Consider the following 13,570-nt stretch of genomic DNA (forward strand, 5'->3'; position numbering starts at 1 on the left):
TAGGGAAGATCAGTCAAACCGAAAGCTGACTCTTTGAGAACATCAATATGATTTTTAAACCTCTGTGTAGACTGATCAAAAAAGAGAAAAGACGAGACAAACCACAAAAGGCAGGAATGAGAAAGGGGACATCAGAACATGACAACATTACACCAATGCGTCCTACAACTTAGGTGACTCGGGCCAGGCCCCTCACACACAGGCCCGCAGCGCTCACTCGACAGGAAATACGTAACAGGTTACGCCCCGCGGAGCAGGGAGCCCGATGTGGGGCTCGATCCCAGGACCACGGGATCATGACCTGAGCCGAAGGCAGACGCTCCACCGACTGAGCTCCCAGGCGTCCCTACAAAGCACTGAAAGAAAGACGCACACCGACACTCTCCGACCCCTTCTGGAGAAGGAGGGCTGTGCCCACTCGTTGGGAGCCACCATCCTTCTGAGACCAGAACCAGACACAGACGTTACAGGGAACCACAGCAGACCGGCGTCTCTCCTGGACTTAGCTGTAAAAGGTATGAACGTAAGTGTAGCAAACGAATCCAATAATAGAGAAAAGGAAATAGAACATGACAAAGAACAATGCCAGTTTGACATTGAAGATCGAGTGTGATTCACCACATCCACAAGACGACCATCTGCATAGATTTGGGAAAAACGTTTGACAAAATCTCATGTCCGTTTCTGTTTAAACCAACCGGCCAACCAACCAACCAACCTCTCAGCAAACTAGGAACAGGGGGGACCTGTGTTAGCCTGATAAAGGCACCTGCAGAAAACCTACAGTTCATCTATTCAGTTTGGAAAGACAGAGCAAGGGCCCACACTCGCCAGAGCAGAGCAGGGCCTCTGATGGTTCTCACTCGGCTGCATGCTGGAAGCCCAGCTGTACAACGAGGCACAACAAAGACCTCAAAAGACACAAAGATTGGAAGGGAAGTACAACTGCCCTGGTTTTCGGATGACAGGTATTCACAAAGAAAATTTCAGGGAATGTACCAAAAAACAAACAAACAAACAAACAAAAAAAGCCAACTCAAGAAAGCCCTCCTAGACCTATGTTGGTTTAGCAAGGTTGTGGGATAAAAGGTTAACAGGCAAAAACTTAGGGATGATGTTGACGAAAGACGTAGAAGACACGTTCACTTTGAAAACCACAAAACATTGCTGAAATACATTCTTAAAGGGCTTCACCAGATGGAGAGGTTTGTCATACTCACTGATCCTCACACTCATCGATGAGCAGACTTTACAATGAGATGTAACTTCTCTCCAAACACATCTGTGGTTTAGGTGCATTCCCAGCCCAAAACCCAAGGGCATTTTTCTTGAAGAAATTACCAGGCTAACTCTAAAATTTATATGGAAATGCAAAGCATCTGAAATAGCTAAAACCATTTTGGAAAAAGAAGGTAAAAGGTAGAGGTCTCACACGACCTGATTTTAGGCCTTAATATACTCACAACAGTGGGGAAGGGGTGTCAGAATGGACAGACCCCACGTGTATGGTCAGCTGACTTTTGACAGAGGTACTAAGTCATTTCAACAGAGCGAGGAATAGCATTTCCACCAGCGAGGCCAGACGCAAGCACGCTTGACTTTCCATCTGTGCATCCCGGCTCGCTCACAGACGGGCTCCCGGTGGGTCACAGACCTTACCTAAGAGTGACACCACCAGAAATCTTAGTGACCTCGGGTATGGCAAACATTTCTTTAAAAACACAGACTATATGAGAAGAAATCCATAAACTGGACTTCATCAAAACGAAACTTTTGCTCTTCACAAAACAATGTTATAAAAATGAAAAAACAAGCCAGATCAGGAGAACATATTTGCAAAATATGTATCTAGGAAGTTGTATCTAAAATGGATGAATAAGTATTACAAATAATCATCAGCCAAACGACCCAAAAGAGACAAGGGAGTAAAAGGTTTCTAACAATTTATCAAAGAAGATACCCAGACGGCAAACATACACACGAGAAGATGCTCAGTGTTCATTAATGAGGGGTGTGCAAACCAGACCTGCAGGGAGACCCCATGACCCCCGAATCAGGACGGCTCTGGTTGAAGGCTGACAACAGCAAGGCGAGGGTGTGCACTGACTGGAACCTTCTTCCTTTGCTGGGGGGAATGTGGGGAGAACAGCCGCTTTGGAGAACAGTTTAGTGGCCACTCAAAACGGAAGCATCTTCTGTCATCAGCCCCGTGCACCCCACTCCTAGCTTTTGTCCAAGTGAGAGGAAACCTCTGTCCCCACGAAGACCTGGACGTGAATGTTCATAGCAACGTCACTCTGAGAGCTCAGGCCCGGAGCCGTCCAGGTGCGCGGATGGACCGTCCACACGGTGGCCGCACCTCGCGGTGGTCGGACAGCCGAGCTCCGGCAGCAGTAGGAGCAGAAGACCGAGACGCCCCGGAGCAGGGCTGCATCTCTGAATCCTGTCGGATTCCATTTTACCAAAATCTGGAAAATGTGGGCTGATGTGCAGTGTTGGGGGGGATCTCGGTTTGAGCGGTCACGAGTAACATTGCCACGAACAGAGCAGATCCGTGGTTGCTCGGGGTGGGGTGCGCAAGGAAGGGTGGAGGGGGCACGGGCAGGGGTGCGGGCGGCTTTGGAGGGAATGGCTATGCTCCTTGTCTTGGTGGTAGGAGGATTCGTACGACTGAGACACGTTCGATCTCGTCTCCTTGCACACTTCAGGCGTGTACTGTTTCTCGTACTCAAGTTGTACCTTGATTAAACTGAAGACAGTGTGTTAGACGGTGCAAAAGCTACGGGGAAGGATGGAGGGGGGCGAGCCCCACGTGGGCAAACACCTGGGACACAGGCCCGTCAGATGGTGGCGCCCAAGCGAGGCTCCTGTGATGGAGACACAGCCCCGGGGGAGTAGGCACTGGGCCTGGCAGCTCTGGAAGCCACTCTCGCCACAGTGCTCAGGCCACATGGGGCCCTGCTCCTCCTGCTCCTGGCTGGGCCCCACATCTCCGCCATCCCTCAGCCATGCACCCTGCCGGGGCCACCACCAGCCACAGCTCCTCCTTGCCGGCACTGGAGTTGGGGCTCTGTCTGACCCACAGTGAGGCCTGAGACTATGATGACTGCCCCGAGAGATGGAGCAGAAGCCTCCAGTCCTCCCTGGAGTGGGGAGGGCTGCTTGCGTGGGCACCTGCTGGGTTCTGGGAACTCCCAGACACAGAATGATCAAAACTGCTCAGATCCAGACAGCAAGCCCCGAACCCAGGCAGTGGGGCCCTGAACCCAGGCAGGGGGCCCGGATCCAGACAGCAAGCCCTGAACCCGGGCAGTGGGGCCCTGAATCCAGGCAGTGGGGCCCCGAACCCAGGCAGGGAGCCCAGACCCGGGCAGCAAGCCCCGAACCCAGGCAGTGGGACCCGAAACACAGGCAGTGGGGCCCTGAATCCAGGCAGTGGGGCCCCGAACCCAGGCAGGGGGTCCGGATCCAGACAGCAAGCCCTGAACCCGGGCAGTGGGGCCCTGAATCCAGGCAGTGGGGCCCCGAACCCAGGCAGGGAGCCCAGACCCAGACAGCAAGCCCCGAACCCAGGCAGTGGGACCCGAAACACAGGCAGTAGGGCCCAGATCCAGGCAGTAGGACCAAGGTAAGTTTACCTACCTTGGGTTGACCCCGTCCAGGTGAGCTCAGCAGCCCCCTTGGCCAGCCTCCCCAGGGTGGGGATGGTATGTGTGTGTGTATGTGTGTCTGACCACCTGCGCTGGGTGCCAGAAAGAGCACCCAAGCCTTCTGTCCTATGCTCCTACTCAGGACCCCCCGGGAGCGCCCCTCCCTTCTGGGGCTGCAGAGAGGGTGCCTGGGGAGGCTTGTGTCTCCTCTGAAGGTGAGGAGTGACAGTGGCATTTCAGGCCTCGTGCGTGTCGCCAAGACTGGCCCCAGGTGACAAGCCTCAGGAGCTGGGGGCCTGTGTGGCCAGGCGGCCTCCTCCCCACCTCCTGTACCCCGGATACAGCACAAACACAACCACGCTGATTTTCAGGCATTTATTCCTATGCAAGTAGAAAAACAAACGGAAACGGAACAGAATTAATGTCAAATCAGAAGGGGTCAGAATGCCTCCTGCCTCCTGCCTTCCTGCTGTTCAGGGAGGTTACATCCTCCTGTCTTGGGGGAGGGGGCCCCCAGAACTTCAGAAGCAGGCTCAGCCCGGGGTGTCCCAACCTCCCCCTCACGGCGCCCATGGGAGGGGCTGCGGAGTCCCCCCAGGGCAGGGAAAGGAAGGGACCGGGCGCATGGAAGTCCCCTGGGAAAGGGATGGGGGCCCCTGCTCGCAGGAGGTCACAGGCTGGGGGCCACGAGGAGGGCGAGGAGGCCGAGGGCCAGCGCCAAGCCGAGGGCAGTGCTGGGGAGCGGGGTGCGGGCGGGCGCGCGGCTCTGCAGACTCCGGTTGCACAAGTCGTCCTGACAGCACAGGGTGGTGGCCGCCCCGCTGCTCACCTGGCCCGGCAGGCTGTGCATGGGCGTGCACGACTCCACGCAGGCCTTCTCCACCAGGTTCCCCATCAGGGGCTCCACTGGCAACACGTGGGCGCGGTCAGGCTGGGCAGCGGCTTCTGAACCCCACAGCCCATGCAGCCGGCCTCCATGGCACCCCAAGTCCCTGCTCCGGCCCCCGTCGCCACCGCAACCCACTCGTCACCGACATCCTCCCACCAGCCTTCCGGCCATGGTCCCCTGACCCCCGGGGCGCCTGGACAGAGCTGCGCCCCGGCCCCGCGCTCCCGGATCACTCACTCTTGGTGCTGGTCCTGCAGTAGCGCGCGCTGGCCGGACAGTTCTGGGCGTTCTCACAGTTGCTGGAGCTGGAGCAGACGTGACAGCGGAGAGCACGGGCTGGGGGGGGGGGGCACGAGGGACACAGGGAGGCCTGGGGTCACTGTCTGGACACTGCCCTCTGCCATCCCTGCCCTAGACCGACCAGGCCCCTCTGGGGCCTCCGGGCCCTGCGGGGGCTCCTGTCCTGCGCACAACCTCCGGAGGAGTCGGGAGGCGACAGTCCTGGACGGCTGGGACCGTGGGACCACTCGTGCCTGGAGGGGGTGCCTGTGTTGGGTGTGTGCAGAGAACTGCTGGGAAGGTGGCTGGCGTGGGCTACACTGGGGACCCTTCCACAGGGGCACCACAGAGCTCTCTCTGAGACTTGCAAAGAGCAGCTCAGAGCCCACGACTACTGTCCCGCTCCCCACAGCCTGTCCCCAGTGGGCAGCAATGGTCATGAGGACCTGAAGCTAAGTCAGGGCCGGGGGCTTCAGCTTGAGCACGCTGAGCTTGCGGGAGGAGGGGTAGCCCTGGGGACAGAAAGTCAGGGGCTGGATGACCTGGCGGCTGGTCTTTCCCGGGGGGGGGCGGGGGGGGGGGGGGGGGGCACCTCGGGACAGTTCCCCGCCTCTCTCCCCGCTCTGAGTGTCGGATCCCGGGTGCTGATTCTGAGATATTTGAAGTCTGATTCCACTAAGCTAAGATGTAGGTTCATTTCGTTTTAAATTCTTCTTTCTTTTTTTACATTTAATTTATTTATTTGACAGAGAGAGAGAGATCACAAGTAGGCAGGCAGAGGCAGAGAGAGAAGCAGGCTCCCCGCGGAGCAGGGAGCCTGATGCGGGGCTCAGTGCCAGGACCCTGGGATCGTGACCTGAGCCGAAGGCAGATGCTCAACCGACTGAGCCACCCAGGCGCCCCTGGTTTTAAATTCTGAGTCCAGCAACCCGGGAGTCCAGGAGGCTCCCAGCCTGAAGGCCAGTACTGCCAGCCTCCTGTGTGTGTCCCACGGGTCCCAGCTGCCCACCCCGCCCCAGGCCCTCACCCACCTGGCCCGGCAGCCACTGCCAGAGCAACGAGGAGCAGCAGGGCTGTCTTCATCTTGGGGCGTCTCTGGGAGCAGTGGGGCCCCTCCTCTCTGGAGGCTTTATAGCTGGGACAGGTGCTGGTGGGAGGGGTGAAGGTGGGCAGCCAGCCAGGGGGCGGCATTCCATCTGCCCCACCCTGGCTGGCCCACACCCACCAGCCCAGCGCCCGGCTGCCCCTGCCACGGCCACCTGGAGGGACCTTGACCCCTGGCTGCCTACCCCCCAGGGCAGGGGTCTGCCCTCCCCCATCTCCGGGCTACGGACAGAAGCCTCAGCTGACTCTGCGGCTTACTGCCTGTCTCCCTCTCTCTGGCTCTCTGTCCGTCCCTAGATCACTTTGTGTCGGACCTTCCACTCCCTCCCTTGCACCCCCCACCCTCAGATAAGGTCAACAGAGTCACAAGCCTAAGCAGGTGCCTTGTGGGTGCCCAGGGCTGTGCCCCCGGGGCTAGCGAGGCAGGAGTAGGCGCTGGCCCTGCCTTCCTGGGCTCGGGGCTCAGGACTGCTAGGTCCACCCATGGAGCCCTGGGAAGAGGACCCCCATGGAAGCAGGGCATCTTGCTGAGGTATCAGGATGTCGGGGTAGGGAGGAAGAGGCCCTCCCGGGAGCGGGCGGGCAGCAGGCCAAGCGCGTGGATGTGCCTGCAGAGAGGCGAGCGCCGGACCAGGCACATCTGGGAGAGGGGTGGGGGCAGGGCTGATGGGAGAGGGAAGGGTGTGGAGGCAGAGACTCAAGGGAAACTGAGGGCCCCTGGGTCTCCACCAGCCCTGCCTCCACCAGCCCTGTCTTTCCACCGCGCTCCAGCCCCCGGCCATCCTGGAGGGGAAGCAGCCTTCATCCTGCTTTGGGACCAGGCCCCTCCATCTCCTGCTCTGGTCTCTGAGGGCAGTGAGCTCTTCCGGACCAGGGGCGGTGAGTGCTGGGTAGAGCCCCCCAACTTCACTGTCTCACAGTGCCCGAGGCAGGGGGAGACTTGGCCCCTGAGCACAGGCACTGCCCTCCCTTCCCCGAAGGTTTCCCTGTCCGCTTGCTGGCCCTGGGACCTTCCTGTGCCCGGCGGACCCCACTGGGTTGTGGGGGGGAGCTCTACAGAGGCCTCCCCCTGACCCTATCCTGGCAGACCACGCTGACTATGACGGTGAGTCGGGCCTGAGCTCTGAGCACAGAGCTCAGAACTGGAGGGGCAGGACCTACTGCAGGGAGGGTGGCCCTGGGCTGGAGGGAGGGCAGGGGGCAGAGCCAGCCTACAGCTCTTGGTAACACTGGGGGCTCAGGCCGGGGAGCTCTGGGAGCCCTTGACCCTTCCTCCTGGCATGGCCTGGACAAGCCAGCTCCTGAGCCGGGCCTCACCTGGGCGAGGTGGGCTGCCTCATGGTGCCAGGGGTCCAGGGACCTGCTGCCTGACACTCTGGGCCGCCCTCCCTAAAGATGTTACTGGACCTGGTGAGACCTGGCCAGAGGTGCAGGGCTGGTGTGGCGTTCCTTCCAGGACCCTGGCGGGGCAGGGAGGGTGCAAGCAGGAGCCCCTGAGGCAGCCCCACATCAGCATCCTGAGCCTGTCCCACGGCTGGTCCCAGGCTCCCTGGGTCTTATTTAGGGTAGCTGGGGTCTCTCTTGACAAGGCAGTTAGTATGGGGGACCTGTGCCCTCACCCAGAGAGAGGAAGTCACTCCAAGCTCTGAGGCCTGGAATTCATCAGGCACAGCCCTTCATGGGCCGGTAGAAGGAGGATGCCCCAGAGGCCCCGGGAACCAGGACGTAGGGCTCGGTGACAGAGTGGTGACTGGCATGGGGTGGGGGGGTAGGAATCACAGGTGGGGAGGGGTGACTCACCGAGGCCAGGGGGCATGGAAGCTACTAGGAAAACGGGTTTGGGGGATTGGATTTCCCATAGGGCCTGGTAGAGCTGAGGGGTCCAGGGGTGTTGGGCAGACCAGGAGTGGAAGTCTGGGTGTGAGGCTGCTGGGCAGCAGGCTCCCCTCACTGGGGCTGGAGGGCACCCCTGCACCCCTGGCCCATCCTCATGGGGCACCTGAGGCTTCACTGGCCGCACGCCCTGCAGGCAGGGACAGACACCTACTGAAGCAGAGGTGGCAGCCAGATTCTGGTTCCATGGGAAGAAAGCCTTGTCTCTGACAGGACTGCCAGTGAGGGCCAGGGCTGCCCACCTAGATGTGAGCTGCCTGTCCCGGGGGCTTCCTAGCAGGACCATCTACAGCAGCGTCAGACACAGTTTACTTGTGCGAGAAAGTGGGCGATTTCCATGGCAGGAGCTCTCGGAGACCTGGGAGTCATCGGACAGTGTAGTCAGGGAGGGCTTCCTGAAGGTGGTGACCTGATTGCCCTGATCTTGGAGGCAGATTTCAGGGGAGAGAGGAGCTGTCATGGCCCCTTGAGTTGGCCCCTTCCAACATCCTTTTACTGGTGAGGAAGTGAGGTTCTGAGGGGGCCCCGCTGGCGCCAGCCCCTGACACTTCCACATCGTGTGGCCTATCCTCCTGCCCCCTCATCGTCTGCAGAAAGCTGCCACTGTCCAGCACGCAAGCCCTCTCACCCAGTCCCTGGACCCAGCCAGGTCCCTGGGCCTGACAGTGCCAGCAGAACGTTGGCAGCAGAAACAAAGTCTAGAGGAGGTCTTGGGGGGCATGGGGTCGGGAGTACGAGCAGCCCACCCCTCAGCCCTCCTGCTTCCTGAACTCAGCGGGCCGGAAGCCAGGTGCCAGGACAAGCCCAGACCTCTGCTGCCTCCTGCTTTCCCTGTTCACAACCCCCCAACCCGCCCCCCCCCGCCCTCCTTCCTACTGCTCCCCAGGGGCTCGGCCTTGGAGTGGGGGAGGGGCCGGAATCAAGGCCTGGGGTCCCACACAGGGGGCGAGTGGCCCAGACAGGGAAGCGCCTGGCTCAGCGCAGACAGTGGCCACTCCAGACCTTCTGAAAATGCAGCCTAGGGGGTTCCCGGGCCTTGCCTTGGGCTGAGGGTGGGCACCAGGATGGGCAAGTCGGGTTCCCTCCCTGGAGGCGCCCCCACACCTTGGGGCCTGCAGACAAGGCTTCTTCAGTTTCCAGGTGCATTATGGGCGAGTGCTGGCTGGCCGCACATAGGGAGGCACCATACCTGCCCGCTCGCTCGCTCATTTAGCAGGACCCGCCATGGACCACACACTCAGGGCGTGACAGACAGACAGGAGAGACAGGGCCAGCCCTCGGGACCCCCAGATGAGCTGGGGAGGCGAGGCACACACAAGTGGGCCCCATGTGAGTGGGACAATCGGGGAAGCCAAAGAATGGAGCTCCTGAAGGATGGAGCAAGGACGGGGGTCGGGGCCTGGCTCTGGGCCTGGGGGGCCTTGGGCATGGCACACCCCTTCTTCCCCACAGGGCTGAGGTGACTACCCCGTGAGTCAGGCTGTGGAAGGATACAGTGTCATGCTGCCCTGGGGGAGGGCTTGCCTTGTCCCTCCATTCACGGACCTGCACACACTGACAGGGCCTCCCTCAGATGACACAGAGAGGGCAGGGCCTTGCCCAGGATCACCCAGCCAGCCAGTGGGAACGAGAGCTGGGCCTGCCCTCCTCCCCCAACTCCGTCCCGGCTGCCCTGGGGCTCTTACCCCACGCCCAGGCCTTCCTACTCCTCCCTCCCGTGCAGGAGACTCACCTTCACACACAGGGCCACAGGCCTAGACACAGGTCTCTCTCACCTGCTTCCCAGGGCCTGGCATAGCCCCACCTGTCGAGATCATGCCCTGGGACCCTGGCCACCAGTGTGGGGCCTCTCTTTCCTGCTCTACCAGAGTGCAAATCCAGGGAGCAGCCACATGGGTGGCCCTTCCCTGCCTTGGGACCTAGCCTGTTCCCCGGGAATGGCTGGACGGGAGCCCCGGGTTCCTGAAGGCCAGGAGAGACACACCGGTTCCCAGGTCTGGCAGGCAACTCCCCTGAGAGAGGCCCCACAGGATCTCTGCCTGCACCAGCACCTAGCACTAGCACCTAGCACCAGCAGAGGTCTGGCATGTGCCTTGCTCATCAGTTTCTCTGGCCGTGTCCCTTCATGAAGTGCAGGAAGAGGGCCTGCAGAAGGGCATGGGCACAGAGCCACAGAACCACAGCAACCTTGGGGAACTCGGAGGCCCAAGGGTGCAGGCTCTTAGCAGTGTGGGCTTGCAGAGCATGGAATCCCAGAACTGCGGGACCCAAAGAGCCTGAGAATCTGGGATCCTGTAGGGGGTTTATTCTCTCCATGTGAGGAAAGCTCCCTCTAGGGTTCTAGTAAAGGACAGAGTATTTGTGTTCATGTTCTATCCCGAGGTCCTACATTCGGCTGTGCCACTGCTGTGCCCCTCCCGTTGTAGCCTGAGCTTGTGGCTCTAAACCCTTGAGCTCCAGGATGGCACTGGGTGTAATTTCCAGGGTAGTGAACACCTACCACCTATGTAATCCACTCATCTAACTGTTACTTATCCATTCATTCATCCATCCACCAGCCAGCCAGCCAGCCCTGTATCCATGCATCCATCCATGCATCCATCCATGCATCCATCCATCCATCCATCCAACATCCATCCATCCACTTATCCATCCATCATCCATCTATATATCCATCCATCCATCCATCATCCAACCATATATCCATCCATCCATCATCCATCCATCCACTCATCCATCCATCATCCATCTATATATCCATCCATCCAACATCCATTCATCTACCCACTCATCTGTCCATCATCCATCTATATATCCGTCCATCATCCATCCATATATCCATCCATTCATCCATCATCCATCCATACACTTTTCATGTCCTGTAGGAGATAATTACCATGATGTCTCTCTCTCCTGTCCCCTCTTCCCTTTCTCATTTACTTGCCCACCTGCCCCGGACAAGAGAACACAGTAATTCTCAAAGACTGTGGAGTGAAACCCAGTGGGGGCTCCGAGAGCCTTACACCTGCAAGCGGTTGGCAGGCAGCTCTGGGACTTGCGACACCCAAACATGCAGACACGCTCTTTTTACTCAAGATTATATAATCAGTTGGGGGTGGCTTTGGGAGGACATCATTGATCCTAACCCTTCAGAGTTTGTGCCCTGTTGGTCTGTCTGTCCGTCTCTGGCCACTAGTATCTCTTACACAGAGCAGTGTAAATTCCTTTCCTTGACAATCCCTAACCCTCTCATCTGTCCCTTGTCCCTTGGGAACAGTGAATGGCCCCTTATTGGGCCCTGCCACTCTTTAAGCCCCACTAAAACACTGCCAGGACAACCGGATTTTTTTAAAAAGATTTTTTTTGGAAACAGCTGGTGAAGTTCTCGGATGGGGACTACTGTCCTCCCAAGTATGTGTGGGGGAGGGCTTCAATCTCACAGTGAGCCCCACATTTCAGACGTGGGCGGCTTCTTTCCAACCCTGCATTTTATAGACGAGGTTCCCGGTGCTTGTCAGGGTACAGGGTAATGGGAGCTGACAGGGCTGCGTCTACATCGGCCAGGCGGCCCGGGGACGAACGGTACGTTGTCCTCACATGGCCTAGATGCTGAGGAGATGCAGGTCCCACTCCTCTGGGCCTCAGGCAGCTGCTGAGCTTTGAATCTGGAGCAGCCCCGCTCAGCCACTCCCTGCTCAGCCAGGTGGCCTCAGGGGCCCGGCTTTGGCACCCGGCCCTGGTCCAGGGGTTTTGCCTGCTGTTGTAACCTGCTCTGGGGGTGGGGCCCGGCTCCCCAGGGCAGGGAGTGGGTCATGAGCTGGGCTGGCAGGGAGCTCATTACCTACAAAGCTTAGGGGATCAAGGGGCTTGTGTCATCTCACCCTGGGAATATTATAAGAACAGAGAAGGGCTGCTCCTTGGGGAGCAGGGGATGCTGGGGGGAGGCCCAGGAACTTCCCAGAGCTGAACGCAGGTCCCAGGGGCCAGCCCCGGCTGTGAACCCCAGGGCACACAGAGCCAGGACAAAAGCCACCTCGGTGCTGCCCGCGGCATGTCGGCCAAGCTCATAGCTCCGGCTGCCACCCTGCCTTCCTGCCTGTGCCCTCAGCCACTTCAGGAGCAGTCCACACCCACGCCACCCCACAGTGCCCAGCTTCCCTGTCCTGCTGCCCACAAACCCTGCTCAGCGGACACGCCTGCAGCCCACTGTCGCGGTTCTCATGGCGGGGGCCTCCCTGCAGACCCTCCAGCCCTTTCTTACCTCTGGGCCTTTGTACCTGAGGTCCTCACGGCCTTCCCAGGGTCAGGATGGCAGCCGTCACCGCCCCCTCTGAGAGGCTGGCAACCCTCCCAGCAGCCCACCTTCCCCCACAGCCCTGGTAACCACCAGGCCGCGCTGGTCTGTGAGGTTTATGAGCTTGCTGGCTGCATTCTACTGCACTGGTCCCGGTGCCCGCACGATCCTGGTGCACAACGGGCGCTTTCTGAGTGTCTATTGATTTGATGATGTGGTGCAGCCGTGGGGGCGGGGGGGGGGTTGGTGGGCGGCTGAGGCAGAGAGAATTCAGGCTCTGGGGCAGACCACTCTGCCAGCCCAGAACTGAATCCGAAAAGCTCTTGTGCCTCAATGTCCTCTGTAGCAAGGGAAGTGAATGTCCTCATAGGGAATCAGCTGCTGGCCCCACCCCAACTTCTGAATGCAGAAGCTCCTGGAGGAGGAGGCCATGGGTCATCGTGTGGCACCCAGTGTGGTTTTCCGTTGCGACTTGTAAGGGTGGGACCTGCCCTGGAGGGAAGGCTGGTCAGACAGGAGTCAAGAGAGGAAATTTCCACTCCCCTTAAGAAAAGAAACCCAAGGTGGTGCCTGGGTCGCTCAGTCCTTAAGCGTCTGCCTTCGGCTCAGGTCATGATCCAGCATCCTGGGATCAAGCCCCGCATCGGGCTCCCTGCTCCGCGGGAAGCCTGCTTCTCCCTCTCCCGCTCCCCCTGCTTGTGTTCCCTCTCTCGCTGTCTCTCTCTCCGTCAAATAAATAAACAAAATCTTTAAAAAGAAAAGAAACCCAACCTTCCAAGGCTGGGTGGGGTGGCCCAACCCTGAATCCCAGCTTTGTTCCTGAGATGGCCACTTCACGTGGGCTCCATGCCAACCTCCCCCTGGAGCCCGGCAGGCCTGGCCATAAAGGGAAATTGTATATGAGGCTTGGAGGAGCCCCAAGGGAAAGCTGACATCCTTGTTTCCGGGCTGGGCCCCCTCCGCCACCTGCTCTTCCAGGGTCTTCCAGGGCGCAGACCGGGCCACAGCAAATCTGCAAGCGGCCAGGCATCCTCCCACTGGCCTGCGTCCCCACATGCCTGCAGAGCACTGCGCTCCCGCAGGAATGGCCGCCACAGGACTGTCCTGGGCACGGGGCACCCACAGCAGGCCAGGCTCATAGGCACCGGGGGGCAGGGGCCCTGCAAGGACAGAGAGGTGGCCGCTGGGAACGGGAAGGGCCTGTGTCCCTCCAGGGGTAGGAGGGCAAGGCTGGGCTGGGGGAGGGAGGAGGCTGAGAGGAGGCGGTGGGGAGGCTGGGCATGTTAGCTGCACATCTGCTGCTTAGTTCCCAGAACTGCAGCCCACGCCCAACTAGGGAAGCGCCCGCCATCACCAGGCCCCGTGGCCTTGGGCACTTGAGCTGTGGGACCCCAGCTCTGCCAGACAGGCCCCCTGGGAGGGATGTGAGGGTCAGTGACGTGGGGGAAGGGAAATGACTCG

General features: G+C 59.6%; 1 protein-coding gene across 2 annotated transcripts; it reads right to left on the minus strand.

Annotated features, from left to right (window-relative positions):
- Positions 1–4,011: 4,011 nt before the first annotated feature.
- LY6D (lymphocyte antigen 6 family member D) lies at positions 4,012–12,490 on the minus strand. 2 transcript variants are annotated; one of them, XM_025871233.2, is made up of 4 exons: positions 12,077–12,490; positions 5,850–5,965; positions 4,777–4,875; positions 4,012–4,556 (listed from the first exon to the last, which is right to left on the minus strand). In XM_025871233.2, the coding sequence occupies exons 2-4, from the start codon at positions 5,899–5,901 to the stop codon at positions 4,321–4,323; spliced, it is 387 nt and encodes a 128-aa protein (XP_025727018.1). In that variant the 5' UTR covers positions 5,902–5,965; positions 12,077–12,490; the 3' UTR covers positions 4,012–4,320. The 2 variants fall into 2 exon arrangements, with proteins under 2 accessions (XP_025727018.1, XP_025727017.1); XM_025871232.2 differs by lacking the exon at positions 12,077–12,490 and having other exon boundaries at positions 5,850–6,656.
- Between the last annotated feature and the right edge of the window lie 1,080 nt (positions 12,491–13,570).

Source organism: Callorhinus ursinus, unplaced genomic scaffold (genome assembly GCF_003265705.2).
Source record: "Callorhinus ursinus isolate GAN/ISIS: 27379988/994484 unplaced genomic scaffold, GSC_fseal_2.0 scaffold5, whole genome shotgun sequence".
NCBI classification, from domain to species: Eukaryota; Metazoa; Chordata; class Mammalia; order Carnivora; family Otariidae; genus Callorhinus; species Callorhinus ursinus.

What these genes read in the sequence shown, in the direction of transcription:
- LY6D (XM_025871232.2), bottom strand. Translation starts at nt 6,009, where the DNA reads ATGCCGCCCCCTGGCTGGCTGCCCACCTTCACCCCTCCCACCAGCACC. An exon ending in GGCAGTGGCTGCCGGGCCAG is followed by an intron (nt 4,876 to 5,849) that starts GTGGGTGAGGGC and finishes CCCCCCCCCCAG; the next exon opens with CCCGTGCTCTCCGCTGTCAC. An exon ending in CTGCAGGACCAGCACCAAGA is followed by an intron (nt 4,557 to 4,776) that starts GTGAGTGATCCG and finishes ACGTGTTGCCAG; the next exon opens with TGGAGCCCCTGATGGGGAAC.